The sequence below is a fragment of the Epinephelus fuscoguttatus genome, linkage group LG8 (assembly GCF_011397635.1).
Source record: "Epinephelus fuscoguttatus linkage group LG8, E.fuscoguttatus.final_Chr_v1".
In the NCBI taxonomy this organism is placed as follows: Eukaryota; Metazoa; Chordata; class Actinopteri; order Perciformes; family Serranidae; genus Epinephelus; species Epinephelus fuscoguttatus.
The window spans coordinates 46854700-46867887 of record NC_064759.1 but is presented as its reverse complement, the minus strand read 5'-3'; the positions used below and the strand labels follow the sequence as shown (position 1 = coordinate 46867887).

Below are 13188 nucleotides of genomic sequence, written 5' to 3'. Positions count from 1 at the left end.
TGCCCACGTACAGTTTCATATGATCTGTGTTTGAGATACAAGTCATAGGAAATTGCAGATTAAATAGTCAATGACTGACTGACAGAATGTCACACTGACAGTTTCCGTGATTATGTACAGCATACCATACCATGACTTAGTCATACCAAAAATTAGGAAAAACAAACAAACATTCGGCCACAGGGGGAGCCACAGCAATCGGTCACATTTTAGCCATTTTTAAGCATTTTTCTGTTCTTATAGCGCCACCCAGTTGCCAATTAGAGTTAAATTTCTCCAGTCAACTTGAGGCATCCTGTTATATCTACCAAGTTTTGTAAAAATCGATATGGCAGTTTGGCCTAGATAAGAAATTAGCTTTCTAGCGCCCCCATTTTGTTTGATCAGGTCAGTAATGGAGGGGTCCCCTCAGATTACGTGTGTTTATATGCCTACAAAGTTGCATGGTGATCGTGAAACCCTTGAGATGTTATACACCTTTATGTGATGAGCCACGCCCTCCACAATATTCACTGCCTTATAGAAGCTCAGTTTTAGTAAGTTTTCCAACTTTTGCCAAGGGGGAACTTTAGATATTGGTCCCTAGATTATGTTCACTGAGTTTCATGCAGATCGATCTAACTTCCTAGAAAGAGATCGATTTCAAGTGTTTTTCAAAAAATTCAAAATGGCGGAAAATCTATATAACCGGAAGTCATGGGTTCTTGAGGCAGATTTGTTCCTCATGAGAAGAGGCATCTCTGTGTAGAGTTTCATGTCTCTACGACATACAGGGCATGAGATATGTCCATTCAAAGTTTGCAATTTCAATCGGTTGCTATAGCGCCCCCCCTTTGGACAATTGATGTAATATTGCTTCATTTGCATCCTCCCATGACCCTCTACCACTGTGCCAAATTTCACATGGATTGACCAAGTCAGTGAGGAGAAAAATGTGGAACAGAGAGACACACCCACAGAGTTTTCATCATTGTAGTAAGATACCGCAAAAATTTGAAAGGAATTGGCGATTAACCAAACTGGAAGAATCTCGCTTAGTCTGGGAACAAAACGTATAGGGGCCTCCGCAATGCCAGAGCAAACTTTTACTCAGCATTAATAGAAGAAAATAAGAACAACCCCAGGTTTCTTTTCAGCACTGTAGCCAGGCTGACTGAGAGTCACAGCTCTATTGAGCCTTGTATTCTTTTAGCCCTTAGCAGTAATGATCTTATGAGCCTTTTTATTGACAAAATTGTATTAGAGGCAAAATTCATGACCTCCTGACCTCAAACGTAACCAGTCTGCCCTCAAACACAGCTGTAGGACCTAATATATATTTAGATAGCTTCTCCCCGGTTTCTCTTCAACAATCGACCGCAATGATTTCTTTACCTAAATCATCAACGTGCCTCTTAGACCCCATCCCAACTAGGCTACTTAAGGAAATCTTACCTTTAGTTAACACTCACATATTAGACATGATCAATATATCTTTATTAACAGGCTACAGTATGTACCACAGTCCTTTAAGGTAACTGTAAACCTCTTCTAAAAAAGCCCACCTGGGATCCAGAGGTGTTAGCCAACTATAGACCAATATCTAATCTTCCCTTTCTTTCAAAGATCCTTGAGAAAGTAGTTGCAGACCAGCTGTGTGATTTTCTCCATGATAATAATTTATTTGAGGAATTTCAGTCAGGATTAGTTAAAATTTCAAATGATCTTCTGATTGCTTCAGACAAAGGACTCGTCTCTGTACTTCTTTTATAAGATCGTGCAGCATTTGACACAATTGACCATCAAATTCTGCTACAGAGACTGGAACATTTAATTGGCCTAAAAGGTTCTGCACTAAGCTGGTTCAAATCTTATTTATCTGATCGTTTTCAGTTCATTCATGTTAATGATGTGTAGGAAATATTGATAGAAAACTTAAGGGAAATCCTAGTTTTATCTAATGCTCCCCACCATACTTAAACTACGCATCAAACCTCAGAACAGGAAAATTATGTTGTTTCACCTGAGTTGTAGCAGACCAGAAAGATGATGCTCTGGAGGGGGAAGAGGAAAAAGCAGCGCTGCTCCTTGGTGTGAACTGCTCTTGGTGCTGTCCTTCTCTTCTCCTCAGTCGAACTCCTGGAGCCTTTGGGCGCTTTTGGGTGTTCCTGAGCCCACATGGCAACTTTGGCTTGGGTGAGCTTGGGTGAGCTTGGCTCTCCATGTCGGTCATCTTCACACACCCAGTGTGGGCATGCAGGAGTCTGCCTTTCTTCAGTCCTGACCTTGTTGGTCCAGGACACAGGAGTTAGGCAGACTTTGTGGCATGAAGTTCTTTCTGTTGGGTTCTAGCATGTTCAGTTCTGCTCAGGATGCCATGAAATTGCCCACCGGGGCCATGCTAGATGGGGCCCAGCATGGGCCGCTGGCCTCTCAAAAGTTCTTCTTCAAGATTCTTTGTCTCTTGCTCTCTCTCTTCATTTCCTTCTTTTCACTCCCCAAGGCAAAAGTCTCTTCTCATCTTATAGTTGTTCCAAGGGGTTGAGACTGGTAGGCAGGCTCCGGCCTCTGCGCTGTGATTGGCCTTGCCAGCTGTCTGTGTCAGGCTGAGTCTAGTAGGAGCAGTTCACTGTCACTGGTGGGACATTTCACTCCTCCCCCCCTGTACCTTAAAATTTAATTTACTTAAATTGCTTCCTAGATGGTTAATGAAGCTTGGAACATTTCTAATGCTTCCATATTTACCAACGAGGTGCTGTCTGCTATTGAATGGTACCAAACACACATTGTCTGCAACAGGATATTACCAACTTATAAATAAGTGGTCAACAGACACTACTAACTCAGATTTAAATTTTAAACGTGGTGATGATGTTACAACGTCAGATACATATACATGTGTATGTATATGAGTCCAGAAATAGAAAGAAAGGTGAAACATAAAATTACAATCCACATGTTGGTTCCTGGAATCCGCATTTCTGTCTGTCCTCTTAAAAGACAATCACAGGGAGAGGGGGTGGTATCACATTAGCATACAGTACACCCAGACGTCTGCACTCTAGGGGACCTGGTGCCGAGTGGCATCTCACTTGGATCTTAAAGCCAGCACATTTGAAAGTTCTTCAGACACAAAAATGGCTAAAACAAGGAACCTAACACAGGAAACACGCCTGAAGATAAAGATTCTCAGCCAGGAAGGGTACAGCTGCCGCCAGATAGCCAGGAAGTGCAGATGCAGTCCTTCAGCAGTTGGATACACTCTGCAGAAATACAGACGAACCAACAGCTTGGAAGACAAACCAAGATCCAGGCGTCCAAGGGTTTCTTCAGCAAGAAATGACCGCATCCTGATCCGCATGTGCAGGCAAAACCACCGAATGACATCACAGGAGCTTCAGCAGCAGTGGTCAAACCAAACTGGTGTCCAGTGTTCCACCCGCACTGTACGTGGCCGACTTTTAGATCATGGTTTAAGGTCCTACAAGGCTATCAAGAAGCCCCTGATCAATGAGAGACCGAGGTTAGCCTGGCGTCGTTGGGCCCAGGCACACAAGAACTGGACAGCCAGGAACTGGAAGAAGATTTTGTGGTCAGATGAGTCCAGTTTCCAGCTTTATCTTCCTCCTACTAATGTTAGGGTACACAGAAGGCCAGACGAAGCATTATCTCCAGCATGTACAGTACCTACCGTCAAGCATGGTGGAGGCAGTATCATGGTTTGGGGATGCATGAGTGCTGCTGGTGTTGGTCATCTCACTGTCTGTGTTGGCACATTGAACTCTACCAAGTATTGTACCATTCTCGAAACCCACATGCTCCCTTCTGCGCGTGCACTGTTCCGTCGAGGTTAAAACTGGGTGTTTCAACAAGATAATGCCCCTTGCCACATATCCAAGGCCAGTAGAACTTGGCTGCAGGAGCACAGTATCCAGGTCTTAGAGTGGCCAGCTCAATCCCCGGACATGAGCCCCATTGAAAATCTGTGGTGGATTATCAAAAGGTCTGTTTCAAAGCATAAACCAAAGAATTTAGAAGAATTAAAAGCAGTAATTCAAGAAGAATGGGACAAGATTACCCCTCAACAGTGTGAAAGGCTCGTGGGGAACATACCAGCCAGGATTAGCGCTCTACTACGTGCCAATGGCAGGACTACTAAATATTAATTTGATGATGTGATGGTTTATTTATTTTTTGTTCAGTTTTGAACACATTCTCTGTTATTTGTTGACTTTGATACCGACAATGTTGAGAACTGACATATTGAAACTGTCAAGAATTTAGTTTTGTTAGTTTTTCTTGTAAACAATAAACAAAACAATATAATTTGTATTTGTTTGTATCTGTCTAATGCAGCCACACCTTTTGAAACACAAAAAAGATTTTTCCACAAATATTTCATGATAATATTTGAGATTGTGTAAAATTTTAAGGGTGTCCGAAAACTTTTTTCCACCACTGTATATATGCTTCCCTTAGGTAACATCATTAGAAATCACTCTGTAAATTTCCATTGTTATGCGGATGATACACAATTGTATCGATAAAGCCAGAAGAAACTGATCAATTAACTAAACTTCAAAAATGCCTTAAAGACACAAAAACCTGGATGAGCTCCACTTTCCTGATGTTAAATTCAGACAAAACTGAAGTTATTGTTCTTGACCCCCAACAACTCAGAGACTCTTTATCTGATGATATAGTTTCTCTGAATGGCATTGCTCTGGCCTCTAGCACTACCATAAGAAATCTCGGAGTGATATTTGACCAAGATTTGTCTTTTAATTCCCTTTTTTTCCCCAATAATATCTTTATTGAATTTTCCAAATTTAGAAAACAAAACAAAACAAAAGGCCAACAAAGTGACACAAATGAGACAGTATGTTAACATACAGGTCCTTGTACGACAGGGACATTCAATGAAACAAAAATATTAAACCCTACATTAGGTTTTCCCCTTTGCACACATATGGTCACTGTATCAGTACAAACAAAATGGGACAGAAGAGAAACAAAAACAACAACAAACAAACAAAAAACAACCCAACAACAGAAAAACAAACAAAAAAATGGTGGTTAATAGAATGCTTCTGTAAAGATATAGGATCATGAGTCCATACAAATATCATTGCCGTACAATCCAGTGAGTAAAGGATGAGGAAACAGAGTTATGCAGAGGGTGCACTTATGCTACTCCAGGTTCATTCAACAGATGAGATAGATCATTGTTTTTAGTATATTGGATAAATCGACCCCACACGTTTTGAAATGTCTCCTGTTTGTCCTTAAGAACATAAGAAATTTTTTCCAGAGGTAAGCAAGAAGATAATTCCCTAAACCAAATGGCAATACCTGTCTTGTGCTTTTCCACGTTAGAGCTGTTGTCCTCTTTGCTTGTAAAAAACACATGTTTAAAAAGATTTTTTCATGACATTTTACATTATGTACATCTGGGTAGAGGCCAAGTAGAAAGAGTTTGGGCACTAGCTCTAATCTGATTGAGAGGATGTCCTGCACATTTAATCTAACCTCTTCCCAAACTCCCCCACTCTTGGGCACTGCCATAAGCAGTGAAAAATAGTGCCCTTATTTACAACACACCTATTACAAGTGTCTGGAATATTCACATTAAATTTATTCAGTTTTTCTGGAGTGATATACACCCTCATCAGCCAGTTATATTGTAGGATTTTTAAGCGAGTATTATCCGTCCCTGTCTGGGCTGCTTTACATGCGCCTCGCCACTGTTCCAGTGTTAATTCCTCCTGTAGATCTGATTTCCATGCATCATGCATGCATGGATTTTTTTATAAGAATTTTCTCCAATAGGGTCAGGGGCGGACAGGACATGTATTGGTTTTGATTTGCTCTAATAAAACTCCTTAACTGAAGGTATTTGAAAAAATGTTTACGAGGGATATTGTATTTCCTGATTAGCTCCTCGATGTTAAGATATTCCCATTATTACCATAAATGTCTTTTATTTGTTTTACGCCTCTATCCGCCCACAGTTTAAAACCTGCATCTGCTTTTCTTGGACTGAAAAAGTTATTACGCCAGATTGGGCTGAAACAGGAAAGGGAAGGGGAATCTTTTAGATATTTCCTGACTTCTTGCCAGACTCCTATCATGTTTTGGACTATAGGATTAGTGGAGAACTTTTTGAGTTTTTTAGGTTCATCTGAGTATAAGTAAGTGGGAAATGGAAGCTTTAGGGAGTGTGACTCAATATCCCTCCATGGTAGGGATCCATCTGTGGTGAGATAAAACATAAGCGTCCTTAGCTGGACTGACCAGCAGTACCATAGCATATTAGGACACTGTAGCCCTCCTCTGTCATAGGGTAGGTATAAAAGAGATAAACGAAGTCTGGGGCACTTATTGTTCCATAAGAAGTTATTGAATAGATTTTTCATTCTGGGGAAAAAGTTTGGAGGAGGTGGCAGGGGATATTTGAAATAAATAAAGGAGTTTGGGGAGTATGTTCATTTTGAGTATGTTGATTCTACCTATGAGAGAGACGTGGAGGCCAGACCATCTTTCGACAGTTTTAGAAATAGATGTAGTCACTGGGCTATAATTAACATTCACTATATTTTCTAGTTTAGGGGTGATTTGGATACCCAGGTAAGTAAAAGAACCCACTATTCTAAAATGGTGAGCAGAGATAGGTGGATTAGTCCTCTCCTCAGAGTTGAGAAGCATTATGGAGGATTTTGAATTATTAATTTTATAGCCTGAGATTTTGCCAAATAACTTGATTAAGTCTAGGAGGGATGGGATAGATCTGTCCAATTTTCTAAGGAAAAAAATAATATCGTCAGCGTAAAGAGCTATTCGACGGTCAGTTTCTCCCGTCCTTATACCTGTAATCATGTTATGCTCTCTCACAGCAATTGCGAATGGTTCGATTGCAATTATGAATAGTACGGGGGATAGAGGACAGCCCTGTCTACAGCCTCTATTGATCATTATTGGTTTTGAAATATTGTTGTTGGTAATAATTTCTGCATAGGGATTATTGTACAAAAGTTTAACCAGTTATAAAAACCCTCCCCCAGGCCAAAGCGTCCAATAATTTCAAATAAATAAGTCCTTTCCACTCTGTCAAAAGCTTTCTCAGCATCTAGTGCTAAGAAGACTGTATCTGACGCTCCCCTCTGGTCATGCAAGATGTTCAAGACCCTTCTCACCTTGTGGAATCCCTGGCGGCCAATCACAAAGCCATTCTGGTCTTCCATTATTAGACCTGGTAATATAGACTCCAATCTTCTGGCCAAAATTTTGCAGAGTATTTTCAGGTCCGAGTTCAAAAGGCTGATCGGCCTCATGTTTTCGCATTTATTGTTGGCTTTACCAGGCTTTGGGAGTAGAGTAATCAGGGCACCCCTCAAGGAGGGAAGGAGTATCCCCTTTTGAAGAGACTCTGAAAACATTTCGATGAGGGGTGTTCTAAGTTTTGATTCAAATTTTTTATAAATTTCGATGGGTAGGCCATCTGGACCTGCTGCTTTTCCAGAATTCATGCATCTTATTGCTGCTGAGATCTCTTCCAATGTCAAATTTGCCCCCAGCGATGACCTTTCACATTCCTTTATGTGGTGGAAACTAAGCTTGTTTAGGAAGGACTATAAGTACCTGGGGGTACACATTGACAATAAACTGGACTGGGTTAAGAACACTAACACTCTCTACAGGAAGGGCCAGAGCCGTCTCTATTTTCTGAGGCGACTGAGGTCCTTCAACATCTGCCGGACTATGCTCAGGATTTTCTATGAGTCTGTGGTGGCCAGCGCTATCCTCTATGCTGTTGTGTGCTGGGGCAGCAGGCTGAGGGCGGCGGACGCCAACAGACTCATCAAACTGATCCGCAAGGCCAGTGACGTCGTGGGAATGGAGTGTGACTCTCTGATGGTGGTGTCAGAGAGGAGGATGCTGTCTAAGCTACGAACTATCTTGGACAATGTCTCACACCCACTCCACCATGTGCTGGTCAGGCACAGGAGTACTTTCAGTGGGAGACTCATACCACCAAGATGTACCACTGAGCACCACAGGAAATCATTCCTGCCTGTGGCCATCAAACTGTACAACTCCTCCCTCTGAGTGGCCCTGAGACTTCTTCACACACTGCAGTAATTTAATTTAACTTGTGCAATAACCCCATTCACCCTGACTGTATATATTCTGTTTGTGTAAATAATCTTGTTCAGTTTACAATATATATATATATATGTATATATATATATATATATATATTTATTTACGTTTATGTTTGTTAATAATTCCTGTTTATTTAACTATATATTTGTTAATACTACTGTTTAAATTTCTTATATTTTTACGTATCTTTCCTCTCTTGCAAGGAGCACCTGTAACATAAATAATTTCCCCTCGGGGATCAATAAAGTATTTCTGATTCTGATTCTGATTCTGAATGAATATGAGCTATGATCCATTAGCCCTACATTTATTTCAGAGCTGTAGAGTCTTTCATAAAAGTCTTTGAATTTGTCATTTATGGCAACAGGATCTACGATGAGTTCCCCCTTATCATTTTTAAGAATGGTGATAGACCTTTCAGTTTGATGTTGTTTTATACGCCAAGCTAGAATTTTCCCCGTTTTTTCCCCTTGATCAAAAATGCATTGTTTCAGTTTTAATAAGTTAGGAGCCGCTTTGGATGCTGTAATTTCATTGTATTGTGCTCTCAAAAGTAATAGATCCTGATGAATCTTAGAACATGGGTTTCTGAAATAAATATTCTCCATTGTTTTAATTTTTGGCTCTAATAATAATATTTTTGTTTGGCTTTTTTAGATTTGGAGCTTGTAAAGTTAATTATCTGGCCTCTAAGAATGGCCTTGAACGTCTCCCATCTAGTGCTTGCAGATGTCTCATGGTTTTAATTCCCATTTAAAACAAACCTCACGGACTGTTTTTTTTATCTGCATAATATTGCGAAAATTAGGCCTATACTGACCCGAAAAGATGCAGAAAAATTGGTCCACACTTTTGTTACCTCATGGTCAGGCTCCGTCATAACTTAGAGAGCTCATAGTGCCATATTATCTCACCAGAACACTGCGCTCTGAGAATGCAGAGTTACTCGTGGTCCCAAAAGTCGCCAAAAGTAGATCAAGAGCCAGAGCCTTCAACTATCAGGCTCCTCTCCAGTGGAATCATCTTCCTGTTGTTGCCTGTGAGGCAGACACCATCTCCATATTTAAAACTAGACTTAAGACTTTCCTTTCTGATAAAGCTTATAGTTAGGGCTGGCTCAGGCTTGCCTTGTACCAGCCCCTAGTTAGGCTGACTTAGGCCTAGTCTGACGGGGGACCTCCTATAATACACTGAGCACCTTCTCTCTCTCTCTCTCTCTCTCTCTCTCTCCTTTGCTAACACTCATGTCCTGTTACTGCATCTTGCTAACTCAGAAGTACTGCATGTCACTAACTCGGCTTCTTCTCCGGAGCCTTTGTGCTCCACTGTCTCGTAGGTTAACTTATATCGCAGTGGTGCTTGGGTAGTGTGAGCTGTGTGGTTGTGCTGCTGCCGTGGTCCTGCCTGATGCCTCCTGCTGCTGTTGTCATTACTGTTATTATACACATATGATTATTGTCACATACAGTGGTGGAAAAAAGTTTTCGGACACCCTTAAAATTTTACACAATCTCAAATATTATCATGAAATATTTGTGGAAAAATCTTTTTTGTGTTTCAAAAGGTGTGGCTGCATTAGACAGATACAAACAAATACAAATTATAATGTTTTGTTTATTGTTTACAAGAAAAACTAACAAAACTAAATTCTTGACAGTTTCAATATGTCAGTTCTCAACATTGTCGGTATCAAAGTCAACAAATAACAGAGAATGTGTTCAAAACTGAACAAAAAATAAATAAACCATCACATCATCAAATTAATATTTAGTAGTCCTGCCATTGGCACGTAGTAGAGCGCTAATCCTGGCTGGTATGTTCCCCACGAGCCTTTCACACTGTTGAGGGGTAATCTTGTCCCATTCTTCTTGAATTACTGCTTTTAATTCTTCTAAATTCTTTGGTTTATGCTTTGAAACAGACCTTTTGATAATCCACCACAGATTTTCAATGGGGCTCATGTCCAGGGATTGAGCTGGCCACTCTAAGACCTGGATACTGTGCTCCTGCAGCCAAGTTCTACTGGCCTTGGATGTGTGGCAAGGGGCATTATCTTGTTGAAACATCCAGTTTTTACCTCGACAGAACAGTGCATGCGCAGAAGGGAGCATGTGGGTTTGAGAATGGTACAATACTTGGTAGAGTTCAATGTGCCATCACAGACAGTGAGATGACCAACACCAGCAGCACTCATGCATCCCCAAACCATGATACTGCCTCCACCATGCTTGACAGTAGGTACTGTACATGCTGGAGATAATGCTTTGCCTGGCCTTCTGCGTACCCTCACATTAGTAGGAGGAAGATAAAGCTGAAAACTGGACTCATCTGACCACAAAATCTTCTTCCAGTTCCTGGCTGTCCAGTTCTTGTGTGCCTGGGCCCAACGACGCCAGGCTAACCTCTGTCTCTCATTGATCAGGGGCTTCTTGATAGCCTTGTAGGACCTTAAACCATGATCTAAAAGTCGGCCACGTACAGTGCAGGTGGAACACTGGACACCAGTTTGGTTTGACCACTGCTGCTGAAGCTCCTGTGATGTCATTCAGCGGTTTTGCCTGCACATGCGGATCAGGATGCAGTCATTTCTTGCTGAAGAAACCCTTGGACGCCCGGATCTTGGTTTGTCTGTATTTCTGCAGAGTGTATCCAACTGCTGAAGGACTGCATCTGCACTTCCTGGCTATCTGGCGGCAGCTGTACCCTTCCTGGCTGAGAATCTTTATCTTCAGGCGTGTTTCCTGCGTTAGGTTCCTTGTTGTAGCCATTTTTGTGTCTGAAGAACTTTAAAATGTGCTGGCTTTATGTAGATGCGAAGCTTGGCAACAAAAACTGTGTCTTTTAATAAAAAGAACGACCTTCATCACTGGTACCAAAATGACCCAATACTCAAAATTTCTTATGTATTTTTATGGAACCAATCATTTTTAAGTTTTTAATGGCTTTTTTAAGATTTATTTAGTATTTTGGCTGTGACTGTACTAAAAGAAATTGCACTTGAAGACCTTAGAGTGATTCTTAATGCAATAATTCACAAATGCATGGGGTGTCCGAAAACTTTTTTCCACGACTGTATGTATACTATCAGATATTAATACTTTCAACATATTGTACCACAATAGCCGTAATTAGAATTATAATATTATTACTTTAATTAATGTTGTTGTAAGCTACTGTCATTACCGTCTGTCCAGCATCTCTCTGTCTCTGTCTATCTCTGTGTCTCATTGTGTCATACTGATTGCTGTTAATTTATCATGTTGATCGTTCTTTGCGACATCTATTGCACGTCCATGCTGGAAGAGGAATCCTTCCTCAGTTGCTCTTCCTGAGGTTTCTACCATTTTTTTCCCTGTTAAAGGGTTTTTTTGGGGAGTTTTTCCTTATCCGCTGCGAGGGTCCTAAGGACAGAGGGATATTGTATGCTGTAAAGCCCTGTGAGGCAAATTGTGATTTGTGATACTGGGCTTTATAAATAAAATTGATTGATCACAAATTTAATGTTTGCAACCATTCTGAGAACCTTGCAATGTAATGAGTACTCAACAAACTGCACTTGCAGAGGTCACAGTAGCAGGGGCTTATTTATGTCACTAGAGAGTCTGAAAAGCTGCTCAATAAAGACATGAAATTTAACATGTGGAAATAATGTACAAATTGCTTGTAGGAACACTGCAGAAATAATTGCTGACAGATGGTTTTTACTTGATGTTCTCCAGTATGGAAAGTTTAAGGATCTAAATGTAAGAACTGATTTTGTACCTGTGTCCATCAGGTTGACAAGAAGCGTGTGTGGGAGACGATGTGCCGGGAAAAACCTGATGTAGTGAAGGACCGTGAGACTGAAAGAGCTCTACAGAAAACTGCTACCAGGTGTCTATACATTTTTCTGTGAGGCTCTGTTGAACACTTTCCGGAAACAAGTTTCATTTCTTATCCGAGTGTGTATCTTTCTCTTCAGAGGGGTGGTGCAGCTGTTCAATGCTGTGAGGAAACACCAGAAAACAATCGATAACAGGGTGAAGGACATTGGTGGCTCAGAGAGGAAGAAGGCCAAGCTTCTTTCATCTGTCTCTAAAAAAGACTTCATCAATGTTCTAAGAAGCACAGAGGGAGGGAGCGGAGTCACTGGCAAGACTGAAAAAATTGTTGTAAGTTTAGTTGTGTCTAATGTTCTGTCTGTTTTCTTTTCGAGGTACCATGTATCCCCCCAAAAATGGAGTGATTGCTTTATCACAATACATATTAGTGTAATAATAATAATAATAATAATAATAATGATAACACCCATCCATCTATTAGTTTTCTATATCCTGTCGAGTCTCACGGAGAGATGAGAGAGTGTTAATAAGAGGATAAAGTAAAATGACAGTTTGATGAATTATATATTTAATGTTTTTAGAGAAAGTTCACCCCAAAATCAAAACCACATTTTCCTTTTATCTGTAATGCTATTCATTAGGGGTGGGAAAAAAAATCAATTTTTATATTAATCGCAATTTTTTTTCTCATACGATTCTAAAAATCGATTTTCTCCCCAGAATCGATATTTTTCTATTTATTTTAGGCTGTTTTTTTCACCGATAACCAATACAATACATTTATTTTAAAACGCGTTCCTCTGGCTCTGATACAGCTGTCTCTATGCCTCAAGTCCTCACTCTTGGCTGTGTAAGGGCTCATTTATGCTCAACGTTAAATACGGATCCGGATACGGATGGAGCCTTCTGTCCGTGCTCTGCGTTCATTTTGTCCGTATTTCTGCACATTTCCGTAAAGCTTACGGATACGGGCCAAACGGAGCAGTACCACCGGGAACCGTGGGGGTAGTGTTGCTGTCACTACCCGATACGTAGCTCTAGTGAGACACGAAGAAGAAATAACAATTCAGTTTCTCTCATCGGCAGTACTAGAGAAAAGAATTCTCCGTCCTCCAGTCGCGATGTATTTAACGGCCTCACCAACCACCGCCTCCGACAACGCTGCCTCTGTTTTTGTCTTTTATGCAAGAGGTACATTATCAGTATCTCCTCCACAGTCGTCATG

At 40.8% G+C, this 13188-nt stretch overlaps 1 protein-coding gene across 1 annotated transcript in view; it reads left to right on the top strand.

The window, feature by feature from the left end:
• rrp15 (ribosomal RNA processing 15 homolog) overlaps positions 1–13188 on the top strand; it is a 90447-nt gene that overhangs the window by 58931 nt on the left and 18328 nt on the right. Inside the window, exons 3-4 of the mRNA XM_049583212.1 lie at positions 11918–12015; positions 12104–12293. Coding sequence (XP_049439169.1) covers positions 11918–12015; positions 12104–12293 — 288 coding nt within the window. The remainder of the gene's footprint in view (positions 1–11917; positions 12016–12103; positions 12294–13188) is intronic.